The sequence below is a fragment of the Hydractinia symbiolongicarpus genome, chromosome 1 (assembly GCF_029227915.1).
Source record: "Hydractinia symbiolongicarpus strain clone_291-10 chromosome 1, HSymV2.1, whole genome shotgun sequence".
In the NCBI taxonomy this organism is placed as follows: Eukaryota; Metazoa; Cnidaria; class Hydrozoa; order Anthoathecata; family Hydractiniidae; genus Hydractinia; species Hydractinia symbiolongicarpus.
Window position 1 is genome coordinate 30,353,017 of NC_079875.1, and position 12,934 is coordinate 30,365,950.

General features: G+C 35.4%; 2 protein-coding genes across 2 annotated transcripts; both read left to right on the top strand.

The window, feature by feature from the left end:
- The first annotated feature begins 1,401 nt into the window (after window positions 1–1,401).
- LOC130641015 (uncharacterized) lies at window positions 1,402–2,210 on the top strand. Its single transcript, XM_057447682.1, has 2 exons — window positions 1,402–1,732; window positions 1,819–2,210. The coding sequence occupies exons 1-2, from the start codon at window positions 1,504–1,506 to the stop codon at window positions 1,968–1,970; spliced, it is 381 nt and encodes a 126-aa protein (XP_057303665.1). The 5' UTR covers window positions 1,402–1,503; the 3' UTR covers window positions 1,971–2,210.
- Window positions 1,973–3,210, top strand: LOC130629913 (uncharacterized). Its single transcript, XM_057443291.1, has 4 exons — window positions 1,973–2,116; window positions 2,248–2,499; window positions 2,581–2,834; window positions 2,916–3,210. The coding sequence occupies exons 1-4, from the start codon at window positions 1,973–1,975 to the stop codon at window positions 3,181–3,183; spliced, it is 918 nt and encodes a 305-aa protein (XP_057299274.1). The 3' UTR covers window positions 3,184–3,210.
- The last annotated feature ends 9,724 nt before the right edge of the window (window positions 3,211–12,934 follow it).

Sequence of the window (12,934 nt, forward strand, 5' to 3'; positions counted from 1 at the left end):
GAATGGACGTTTCCGCAGGTAATATTTTTATGAACAAGAAAAATGTGTCACTTCACTGTCCATGAACTATTTGCCTTGCTTTTTTATTTTAGATGAAAGAATTACTCAAACGCTTTGCATTAAAAGCAAGTAGCAACCTTGATTGTGGTGCTGTCCATAATATGCATATCATGCACATTCTTGAACAACTAATACGTGGGTACATGTCTGGTAGCAATAATCAAAAGTGGAAGAATTCGCTTTTCTCCGGAGTGAAGTAAACTGTTTAACTCAAATTACATTTGACAAATTAAAAATTTGTAAATTATAATATCCAAGTCTTTGATCTCACTTTACTAGAAAAAAGAATAACAATGTCAACACGTATTTCTACCGTTTTGAATGTCAAAAAAGGGGAACGATCCACTTCAAAACACTAAAGATTTAGCATTGGATCGGATTAAATGGACCATTGAATCAAAGAATCCATCCATAGGCTACCACGTATGTTTTAAAATTTCTTTATTCCAATAACTCATTCTTTATTTTCTCCAATTTAATGCTTTTATTAGTTCTTTCTTACTTTTTATTCCATCACTTTTGAATTTTCATTATTAGGTACAAAAGCTGCAAAAGTCAGATCAACGTGTTTTCCAATCGCGAGTGTCAAATTGCAAGAGCCACACTGATGACAGTGGGGTAATTCATTTGGAGCACGACGTTCTTGCTTTTGCAAACAAACTCAGAGCATATATAGATACCATTCTAGGAACATTAATGTGTCGTATGGATGTGCAGGTAATTATTATTCGTATGTGAATCATACATAAAAACCGTTATTAATATTACTTTTATATTAGATTTTTGACGGACATTTGATGTTGCTGAAATATGTGAAAGGCTATGTTGCCAAATTTAAAGATTCCTTTCAATTAACAGGTAACTACTGAAATAATTACAAACACTAAAATATTTTTTCTTTCATCAAACATACTTATACTTCTTAATAGGAGAAAATGCTCGCAACGTTCCCGGTTTTACTTTGGTGTGTCAGTATCTGATGCAACTGCAATTAACGGCCCCTGAGATGACAACTCATTTCGCAAACATTAAAGTCAGTTTACCCAGTTTATTTTATTGTCTATTGTAATATTCAATGTATTTGCAACATTCAAAATCTTTGCAACTATGTTTATTTTAAGGTTGCTTGGACACTTACTAAAACAAAGACGTTTGTTATACCAAAACCGTTGAATACCAATGAAAATACGGTGATTCAAAAGTATCTCCAAAGGCCGGAGTATTGCACAGAAATGTCACTGCAGAACTATATCCGCAATTTTGATACAGCAAAAAATGTAATATCTCTATACGCATTAATATCAGTTATTGCTTTTTTTGCGAATTTTTGTAATACTTCTTTATTTTTAGCCACCCCCACCATATAGGGATCAAAAACCAAGATTGGTGGCAACAATATACGCCTTAATATTTAACCCCGTTTACTTTTGGCAACATACGTTAATGTCAATGCCATTTCGAAACACGTCAGAAATTGTGAACCCAGAATCGGAGGACTTACCCGAATCAATTGCATATTTTCATAATGCCTTGATAATCAATCCGACATTTTGGAACGATAATCAGAAAATACGCAATCATTTGGAAGCATCTGTTCACAAGCGTTATTATATTGACACGTTTCTAGTGTACCTTAAGTCGCTACGTTTAAAGATATTGGCATACCAATCTGGTAAGTTCATATTTTCATGAATATTAAAAGAATTTTGACCCATCAGCAATATTGATATAACAATTTTTATACAATTCCTCATTTAGGAGAAATAATAGTAAACGATAACGCTGAGGATACCGAATTTTCTATAGAAGATCTAACTGTAGATCAAAAGATGGTATTTTACTATGTTAAATCAATCTTATTGTCAATGGATCGCAGAAAAAATGTAAATCTTTCTTCATCTTGCATATAAAAATGTATCTTACCAGCATTTTGTTAACAATCTTATTTTCCGTACACAGACAAATCCACAAGCTAATTCTGATATCGACAATGTTTCCCTCTTCGAACAGTCAATGGATTCAAGCTTCATTGATGACGACAGCGATTGTGTTCAAAGTATTGATATTAATAACTACAATGAATCGTTGAACCAGATGTTGATAGCGAATCTCCTTTAAATCGCAAAATTTTACTTTGTGGCAACCCAGGTGCAAGCAACTTCTTAGAAATAACGAATACAATATTAGTACTTACTTTTTATTACCTTTTTTAAAACAGGAAAATCGCATTTGGTAAAAACCATAATAGCATTCGCGATAGAAAACAAATATGACGTCTTGGTCGCTACACCAACGGCACTACTCGCCGATAGATACAGACAATGTTTTTCAACGATCACTTGCAAAACAATACATTCTGCCTTTTTAATACCAGTTGAAGATTCACCATGGGAAATAAATTGGCATATTAGTTGGTTCCAGCTTATTGTAGTGGATGAGGTAACTTGTTAATAGAAACAACTGCTATTAAATATAACTATACAATTAAAATAAATTCACTTATTTTTCTATTACACTTAGATTGGTCAAGTCAATTCTCACATAATCAAGCATATAATGAAAACCTTTGATGCACTTCCATCGAATCCTATTATAATTTTTCTGGGAGATGCGCATCAAAGTTTACCACTAATTACGGTTCAAGGAAAAACAAACTTTGATTCAAGCTTTTTCTCAAGTTTGATGACTCGTTTATTTAAAAAATTTGAACTACATACCTCACATCGTAGCACAACTTTGTATAAAGAGTTTCTGGACAAAATCAGAAGTTTTAAGTATGGTTTCTTCCCGCAGTATACCTTTTTATACTTCTATTTCAATTTTGTTAAGACATTGCCATTCTATTTATTTTTTAGTATTACATTTGACGAAATAAAACGTATTTTTGAGCATACAAAAATACCAAGTACCAACAAAGTCACCGGCGAAAGGATTTTAGCCATAATTACAGAGAATCCAAATACCATATATATAGCATCTTCCCACAAGACAAAAGATTTCATTAACAAAACTGTGATGAATTACCTTTTCCGCGACGAAGAACCCGACATTGAGGCAAGTATTTCAACCTACAGTAATTTCACCATTACTCCAACAACGAATATCAACTTTATATCCAAATAAACATTTACATTTCTATTCTGCTTTTCTTAGGTAATCGATAGCTCAGGAAAACGTCAAGTGTATTTCGTCGGTTCAAAAGTTATGTTGACGGAAAATCGCGATCAAATAGGTTCTTTTATGAATGGCGTCATAGGTAAGAAACGTTTTTAATAAATTTCACTGTATTTTACATCATTGAAAATACATGTGTCTACTAGGTAAAATAATCAATGTGCAATCAACCATCATTGCTGTAGAAACCGCAAGAACGACAGTTTACGTTTATCCGATATATGACAGCCACAGAACCTATTATTATCCAATCATACCTGCATATTGCCAAACGGCTTTAAAATGTCAAAGTTAGTGAAATACTTTAACGCGCCATCACTTCCTACGCACTTTGATCCTAATAAATTCCGTTTTTTTAGGACAAACACTCCCACATATTACCTGGGCCATCGACAGAGACACAATTGGTCCCGGCATTGGCTACGTTGTGTTATCACGAGTTCGTGAAGCACGAAACGTAGAATTTGCGACAGTATTAACAGCAAAACACATAACGCCTATGACGATATTGCAGTCATGACAATTGTAAATAAATCAGTAACAATGTTTACAGAACATAATTCATTTTTTACTTTTTCCCACTACCCACACCTACTGTTTGTTTGAAAAATTAAATTTTGTTTGTAAACTTTAGCCCAATGTAAATTTGTGCGCGATAAATTCTTTAAATGTACGCGCGTCTTCTACGATCATTAACGAAATATTGGTATAGCAATAAAATAGTACAGAGTACATTGTTCAAACAATTTCATTGTAATTAACTACAACCTAACCGAGATCTATTAATGTCCCTGTGCACTGTACCTTTGTAAAACTAAATCCTCTTTTTAAGGTGGACTTTTTATTAGTAATATCAAAAATAAATAAAAGCATTCCAGCAATTCATATTTAAAATGATATTGGCCCAGCGCTTTATCTATGATCAGTAACAAAACATTAGTATGGCGCTAAAATTTTTTGTTTTAATTAACTACATCCTTTGCGTATTGTTCCACTGTAAAAAATTTTCTAAGATGTCTCCAAACAAAAATTAGCCGGTAATACATTTTTTAAACGCGCACATGACAAAAAATCACACTTAAGGGCATTATAACTTCTTTAAGGAATCGCACTTAACGGCACTATAAGTTATTACGTTGTTATAAAGTAGACTTTTTAATTCGCAATATCGATTATTATGGGAATCAAAAATACAAAGTACTTTGTTCCAATTATTTTTTTGTATTTATTATTTTCCTTAAACGCGCATTTAACAACGAATCACACTTAACTGTACTATAATCCATTAAGATATTGTAAAGTACACTTTCTAATTTGTTTACATTTAATACATATCAGCAATTTCTATATTGGAAATAACATTATCGCGGCGCATTATGCAAGATCAGTAGGAAAGTATTGGTATAGGAATTAAAAATGCATAAGTACTTTGTTCCAGCAATAGTTTGTATTTATTATATTGATTAAGTGCGCATTCAACAACGAATCGCAATTAACGGCACTATAAGTTATTAACATAATATAAAGTAGATTTTTTTTTTCGTAATATCGAAAATAAACAAAAACATTTCAGTAATATTTATTGAAGCACCTTTCTATAGCTATAAGTTTGTCTTCGGCATCATTTAGAAATTCTTGTATTGCAGCAGAATCAGACAAGGATGAGTTTATTTTTCTGCCTAAAAACCTAATTGGATTAGAATGAATGGATGGAATTTTTTCGCTGCCAACTGTAAAACGGTGAACTTTGGACGACTTTTACCTTATCAATAACAATGCTGTGTGATGTAGAAGGCCTAAACGACATGCCTACCCAATCAAGAGCTGTTGTACACCTGTTTAATAAATTTTGAGTACTTGGAATTGACGTGGACATTACGAATATATCATCCATAAAAGCTTTTATTGAGGGTTGGTCTGGGATTTTGTTTTATTACCTTCAGTATCAATAAGGGTGGGAGTAACAAAAACATATTCAATAATAACGTGTATAGCTGCAAGAAATAGTATAATGGAAAGTGTACAGCCGATAAAAATCCCCCTACAGTGTTGATGCCAACTGGATGGAGCAGAAGCCGAAAAAGACTTACTCCACAGGCTGTCGTAGTATAGCTGTATGAGCCCTATCCAGGCTTCTGGTACACCATAGCGTCTTAAAAATCAGCCTGTGTATGAGATTTGAGGTAAAGAGGATTCCCATTTAATCTTTAACAGGGGTTGCACCTGCAACAATTTCGGACATATTGAACTACAGAGTAAAAAGGTGTGATTATTTTTATCCAATCATATTAATGTTGAAAAAATCATTCATTGGATGGAATAAAATGGAATGTTGCAATCTCAGCCAATTACACAACGCAAAAAATATTAATGAGCGTTGCAAAGTGGTGAGATAGACGTTCAACCAATGAGATTTGGCTAATAATTCTTGGGGTCAAATGTCATTTTATTTGTTATGGAAAAAAAGGTATGAATACTGATGGGAGCAACTGCATTTGCATTCTACATTTAGCCGCCAAATCTGACAGTGCTTCATATTGCACATCGGTGAGTGTTTTATTGTTACGCTTTATTCTTCAATATTTTTTTACGTAAAATGATTATTTTTTTCTTATAATTATCCGTATGTTTTCCCTCATTTAGAAATGTCTAATAAAAAAACCTCTAAAACAGCTGTGAACTTCTTGGACCAGTTAGCGAAAGATTTTATACGCGGTTATGGTCCTGCAACGAAGGAAGAAACGGGTTCTGATGGTGATTTTCGCAAAAAATTAAGGTCCTTCACATGCGAATGGCTGAATCGTCCTAACGTACCGTTGTCAGAATTCGTCGAAACTGTTGAAACAAACTCTGAGACGATTGATAAAAAGTTAAATAACATTGTGAAAGGGCGCATATCTAAAGTCAAAGAATCGTTGCAACCATTTCATAGAGAATGTGAAGGAAACAAACCGTCATAGTCAAAATTGAAAAGTTACTTTGGCGGTAACAGGGGCTGCGCTGCCCGAAAAGGGTGAAGAAGTAACTATTTCAAACATTGTTCACTAAAACAATGCACTAATGTCACAATGTGCTATAATTCTCTTTTCATATTTAGATATTCGATAAGTACTTAGATCTTGCGTTGAAGACTGGTGCAGCACTGTTCTCCACAGCACTTCACCTAAAATGCGCTCGATTCATCCATAGCAATTTACCCTTTGTTGCGGAGCAGGGTGGAGCAGGAAACAACCTTGAAGAATTAATATGATTTGTGCATTGACAAGTCACCAAGCACGTCTGCTTCATCTTCCTCCGCAACAAAAAGGTCTTTATTGGCCATGCTTAATGACAAAGACGAGGCGGACAGCGTTGCAGCAGTTAAACAGCCGGAAGAAGAGTGAAAGAAAAGGAACGAAGAAGAAGTAATCGGATTGGCGACATGTTATATTATTTACATTGCATACACATCGTACAAACATAGATTTTGTAAACATTTACTGGAATAATAATTACTGTGCTAAAAGTCTGTACCTTAAATAATATTTTCTAATTCTTATACTATTTTCAGAACAGAAGGACACAAAATTTAACGACGGAAATAATGTAGCGCTTCGGAAAGTGGAAAATACTCCTGTACAATTTTAAATTCCTTTTTAATTGAAAGACATTAAATTGCACATCATGGAAAGAGAATGCACAAAAAGGAAACGATCTTCAGTGAGACATTTATTAACTTATTCATTACTTGTCCACAAATTTACTATCTTTCTTTTCTTGTATTATATACTTATACATTTTTCGGACCATTTTTAATATCTTAATCAACTTTCGAAAACGGTGAACGCATTAACTTCTCATACATAGTCGAAAAGAAGCTGTCATTTGCTACTTCACGATAAAAAGGCATATTGCTATTTTTTGTACTAAATAGTATTAATTCCCCTATGTTGATATAAAGTTAGATTTCTTTCATGCGACCCAATTACCCATGAAACCCCGTTATTACTTACTGATGAACGAAGTCACTTTTATTTTCGACAAAAAGATGACTTCTGCGCTGTTCGGACCACGAAAACCCCTGGTTATGCAGTAAAAGGAATTACCCCAGGACAAGGAACAAAAGCAAATGAAGTCCTCCATCGATTACTCAGGCATAGCCTACTCAGAGGTGCCACAGTTATGTCTCCTGAGGTTGCTTAAGTTGCGTTGACTGTAATCTTTTATAATTATAATGAAAAAAATAAGTGGTTGCAAAAAAATAATTTACATAGAGGTGGCTAGCCACCGCAATAATGAACTTAACCTGTTATGTCTTTGAAAACAAACTAGAGGTTATCCAAAAGCATACACTTATGCAACAAAAAATTCGCGGTTTATAAGGGACGTGTAAAGAAAGTGGTGTTGAGTTGCAGAATCCATTGCAGTCTTCGTCTTCATGCACGCAAGCCAGTAAAGGACACAGAAATGGCTCTAAGAGCTAAAAATATTGCCAGTTTTTTTCAACAAAAAGTGAAAAATATAGAGCTTGTCATTGTTAACGTACAGGCTGCTGATTGTTACTGGAAAAGGTGCAATGTTATTTAATGTTTTCCAAATGTTAAGTTCTGAAACAATTGTTAAAAGAAAGTGGATTCGTCTGATTATTTGGAAGATAATTTGCTTATTTTCAAAAGAGCAATGATGGCAGCGTGACTGTCAATTATTAAACTGTACTCAGCAATTATCAACCAAGCAGTATTCCTGATTTAATAGTAATATTTTTAGAAATAAAAAATAAAATACACAAATTATGTGCTGCTAATGCAGACAGGTTTGTATTTAATACTTTATTTTGTTTTCTGTGGTTATTTCTAGAATAGATTAAAAATAGATTCTTATAATGTTTTTGGGAATAGTAAATTAAAGTTTTAAACTTAAGTTAAACTGTGGTTGCTCCATTAATTCCCCTCCAGATTGTAAAATCTTTATGCAAAAAAGATCAATGATCCAAACAGAAGAGTACCGTCCCCTTTCTATGTTACGAGAACCAATGCAAGTTATATTAAAGTGTTTTAAGATAAGTCTTAACTATCTTACGCAAAGATTTACTTGTAAATGCTGCACGAGGGGATAGTGCAATATTGGTAATAGTTACCATCTCTTAAAAGAGAAAAATAGGAAGAAAGACAAACTGTTTGAAATTCTAAAAGTGTTAGGCCTGGTATGAGAAAGTTGGCTAAGCTATACTTGCAGCTTTTTATGTGCAAACAGAAACAAGAAAAATACCAAAAGTCCCTGGACATGTACAGTCGGCACAACTTTCAGGCTTTAAAGGAAGCCTTTGGAAAGTATACCGAAGACAAGGATGAGCTTAAAGCAGGCATAAAGCTTTCTTCATATTTTTTGTTTCTTAAGTCACCTGAAATAGTACAGGCTATGGAAATCGGAAAAGAGGAAAATAAAGAAGCTGAAATTGTTATTTGTAGCCATTCTGATGACAAGGTGAGGAAATCGCAAGCTACAGTGCCGATACTTATCTAATGACAGCTGGTTAAGCAATAGGTAGAAGTTGCAACCCTCTAAAACAGAACCAAATCGCCGCGGATTGTCATAATAACAGTGATTGGAAAAGTTAGTTAAAACAACAAAGCTACAACACAAAACGGAACAACAACATTATGAAATTATAAAGTGCACGCACAATGATAAACTCGACCAGTTAAGTCTTAAAATTTAAAGAGGTTTTGCTCATCTAAACAATATGCTCATATAAAGGAACACAATTCTTCCTGACAGAAAGTAGGACAGGATTTCTGTAAAGGGTACAAGGGTTTCGACTCATATTCCTGAACCAAGGTACCCAATCACCGCAAACGAAGTTTGCGAAGAGTCTTCAGCAGGAACTAGACATTTCTTTTATCCATAACTTTTCATCTGTCCTACTCTGTACAACCTTTTGTGACTGGGGTAAGAAGTGGAGTTGTCACTCTCCAAAGATCAGACCAGTGCAGTCAAACCCCCCTTGCTGACATAATTTTTATTTTGTTTTTCTGTTCTTGTTTTTATTTCCTTTTTTGCTCTGTCTGTTGCAATGAAACCACTTACCATGCACTTGGTTATAATCAACAGTGTGTAATGGCCATTGTTCAAATTTCCAGAGTGGTTACAGCCCTTACGTTGTAGTGCTTGCTACAAGAGACTTTACTGTCTATGGTGATAGGTATAGAAACGGCTATGATGTGGCAGGAGAACTAACCTTAGACACAAGACCTTTGTTATAGGCAAAGCGCTATAATTGCAGAAGCAAAATTGAACTGCACTCTGCGACCTCTTTTTCAACTGTTGCAGTTTGGTAAGTAATGCAGTAGTGACAGAAGTACGAATTAAAACCTGACAATTCTTCTCTCCAAAAATTGTAATCTGTGTTTTTGTTTTACCTAAATTGTCGAAAGTTATTTTTTTAAATAGTACATTACACCGGAAACACTGTAAAGTTGTGTGCACTTCACTTCATTTTCTACACACTATATGGCTGTACTAAAGCACTTATCTGGTGTTTAACACTGGGTAACACAGCTACTTGCGGCTTAACCCGGCGTTTTAACAGAGTTATCCCGTGTTTTGTAAACCAAAGCTGCAATAGTTTTTTTTGAATAGGGTCTTAAGCCTAAACGCATGTGCCGCACGGTTTACCTGTACTAAGCGCTGGGTCCAGTGTCACAATTAATTTGTTAACATTTACTGAAACTTATTTCGCAAAATAAAATAAAATTGACCAATTGTTTTTCCGGCTAGTTTGTATAGATATTTGTTGTCATTCGCGGAACAAGCATTAAGAAATTTTTCCGACGTGTAGTGTGAAACTAGACTGATTTCAAGCAATTTAGCAACTTATCAAGACTCTCTCTAACAAATCAATAACAGTCTTGATTGTTTCGTAAAGAAATAGGAAAATTGATGATGAGGTGACAAAACAGCTAGCTGTAATGATATTTCTTGTCTAATGACAGCTGGTTCTACTATAGTTAGAGGTTGCAACCCTTAGAGATTTTTCAAAAAAGCAAAATCCCCCTTTTTGCAAGGATTTCCTAAAAACATTGACCGTAAAAGGCAGAAAAATACAACAGCGACAGAACACAACACTAAACAATAAATATTAAAGCAATTCAAAATGAATTGAATAGGTACAAATGAGATAAATAAAACTTATCATAACGTGAATATCCTTAAACGGATAAATTTAAAATTATTCTTTAGAGAATGTGTTTAAGAAGCAAACAACTATCTGCGCGCCAGGACTTGTGACCCTGGCTGTTGTGTTATGGAGCTCCAACACTCAGCCTTACACAGATAATTGTTGCTGTGGACCTGCCTAATGACAGTACCAGCCTGTCATAACTGGGGTAATATGCGTGGGCGTAACACCACGAAGACCAGATAAGAAAATCTAACCCCCTTGCAAAGCTTCTTTTAAAATGACTAAGGGCAGCAAAGTGAGCAAACTCTGCCTCCCTACTGGACTGGGGTAATAAGTGGGATCGTTAAGCCCAAAGACAAGATATGATATCAAGCCCCCTTGCTGTGCTTCTTACAGTGTCTCTATACAAAGAGAGGAGTGAGCAAACTCCGGTTTCACGGTGCACTGACCAACATAAATCAGCTGGGGTAAATAAAACCGCTAGGGTCATGAATTCCCTCCCCCATTTGTTGTGTGACATACAAATAAGCTAACTTCTGGAAAAGAAAAGTATGTATGACGAATAATTATTCAAGTGGAATGTGTCTACTTGAGAAATACAGCGATCGTTGCATTTGAACCAGGTGCTTTGTTGGTCCTTAATGAAGGCCCAGTAATGACCTGCTTTTATTGTACCTGAGTGGTTAATGGTAGCAAACAAGTTATACTTGTTGTTGAAAGACACATCGTCAGTTGGGTGAGATGCTACCTTTAAGACATGATGTTTTTCAGGCAAGCAATTGACTAACTTGTTGTCTTTAAAAGAAGACCCATTTACTGATGTGTATCTTAACAATTGTACAACAAGGAAGTCGCCGCAATTAGAAATCTGAGTTTCAATTGTGGCCTCTTGATGCGATGAACACTGGGGGCAGAACCACTTGTTGTCACCTAGAAGTTCTTGAGGTTGTAAAAATTTGTTAAAAGAGTCTGCTATTGACTTACACGTTGGTAAAATTGAATCCTTTTGTTCCCTGGAAGTGGAGAAACAACAGGAGTTGCATGACGTTGTTGTGGTCACAGTTACAGACAGTAGATTGTCAACCAAAGGGGAAGATCCAATAATTTCGTCAAAAACAACTTGAAGGATCTCGGGCACATCTTGTTGGTGATTGTGATAAAACGCGTTATTGTAAGAGCATGCATTCTGTTTTGCAGTGCTCGTAAGAAATTGGAAGGATCAATTGGTGAACGAGAACGTTTCAGTAGTGACATATTTAGGACTATAGACTTTACTAGAGGAGATGACAAAGAGGACTCTGATGGTAATTGAGACCAAAGTCTTGGAAGAACCGTTAATGCTTGCAAAATGGAGTTTGCGTAGCATGTGTTCCCCTTGTTTATCAAACCAGCGTGAACGATGCTCACCTTTTGTTTAAGTTCCTGGCTAAGGTTATGGTGTTCCGTGGGTTTTGGCATGTCAGAGATGGCTGAAGATGGACTTTTAATGGATTTGGTAATAGACGAGGATTTTTCATGAGGTATACTATCCTTTGGTCGTGGCAATGTTGGCGGACTGCAGTGCGTAAGATCTTGTGACCAATGTGGTGAGTCTCGTGCAATCCAAATGCAAAAGGATGCTTTCATGCTTATATCGCCAAGCTTGCGGGCGGTTAAAAACGCAGATTTGCTAGCGAAACCGAGGCTTTTTAGACAGCAAGTTAGAGACCTTGAAGAGTAGCCCCTAGCACCCACTTCTACTGCAAAAAGATGCCGAAACCACCCGTTGCTACGTATTACCTCGACCAAAGGGAAGTATTTGGAAAGCTTGGTGGAATGCCAGGATCCCATGTTTTCCTCACAAGGACAAGTAAGTTCAATAATGATGATGCGCTTAGAACAATTTGAGTATATTACAATGTCAGGCCTGAGGGATGTGATTGCAATATGGCCAGGAAACACAAATCCTTCATTCAGATCTGCTAACATCACCCAGTCACTAGCATGGTTGAATAGACCAGTTGGCTTTGATCTTTTAGCGGAGGAATAGCTACCTGCTTTTACAAATGACACTTTAAGGTGTTTTTGAGCAATACAAATCATTTTTTATCTTATGTTTCTTACCCCGACATACAAGTACAATTGGCACTTAATATCCATCCACTTTTGTGTATGCAAACCCAAACTTCATAGAGAACTTCTTTCTGGCCTTGTCGTTGACTGGGTAAAACTTTAGTTTTGACAAAAGAAAAATTTTGGTGTTCAATCTTGTGAATATAAACTTGATGTACGTGTCCCGAAACAAAAAAGTTGTACGATTCAAGGGATTTGTAAGCTTTCATTTTGTCTTTTGTGAATTCACTTGGCGTTTCAATGAGATAATTCCAAATATCAGGGTAACAAACATCAGGCAGCTGTTTAACATCAGTGGTCCAGTTACCCTCCTCTATGTTGAAAGGGTCTTCTAAAAGAACCTCATTTTCGAGTGTCAATTTTTTTTTATAATGCAAACGATCTTCTTCTAAGATTAGTGTTTTAAAATACGGGGATTCTTCTTTCCAT

What these genes read in the sequence shown, in the direction of transcription:
- LOC130641015 (XM_057447682.1), top strand. Translation starts at nt 1,504, where the DNA reads ATGTCAATGCCATTTCGAAACACGTCAGAAATTGTGAACCCAGAATCG. An exon ending in GATATTGGCATACCAATCTG is followed by an intron (nt 1,733 to 1,818) that starts GTAAGTTCATAT and finishes TTCCTCATTTAG; the next exon opens with GAGAAATAATAGTAAACGAT.
- LOC130629913 (XM_057443291.1), top strand. Translation starts at nt 1,973, where the DNA reads ATGTATCTTACCAGCATTTTGTTAACAATCTTATTTTCCGTACACAGA. An exon ending in AGCTTATTGTAGTGGATGAG is followed by an intron (nt 2,500 to 2,580) that starts GTAACTTGTTAA and finishes TATTACACTTAG; the next exon opens with ATTGGTCAAGTCAATTCTCA. An exon ending in GACAAAATCAGAAGTTTTAA is followed by an intron (nt 2,835 to 2,915) that starts GTATGGTTTCTT and finishes TTTATTTTTTAG; the next exon opens with TATTACATTTGACGAAATAA.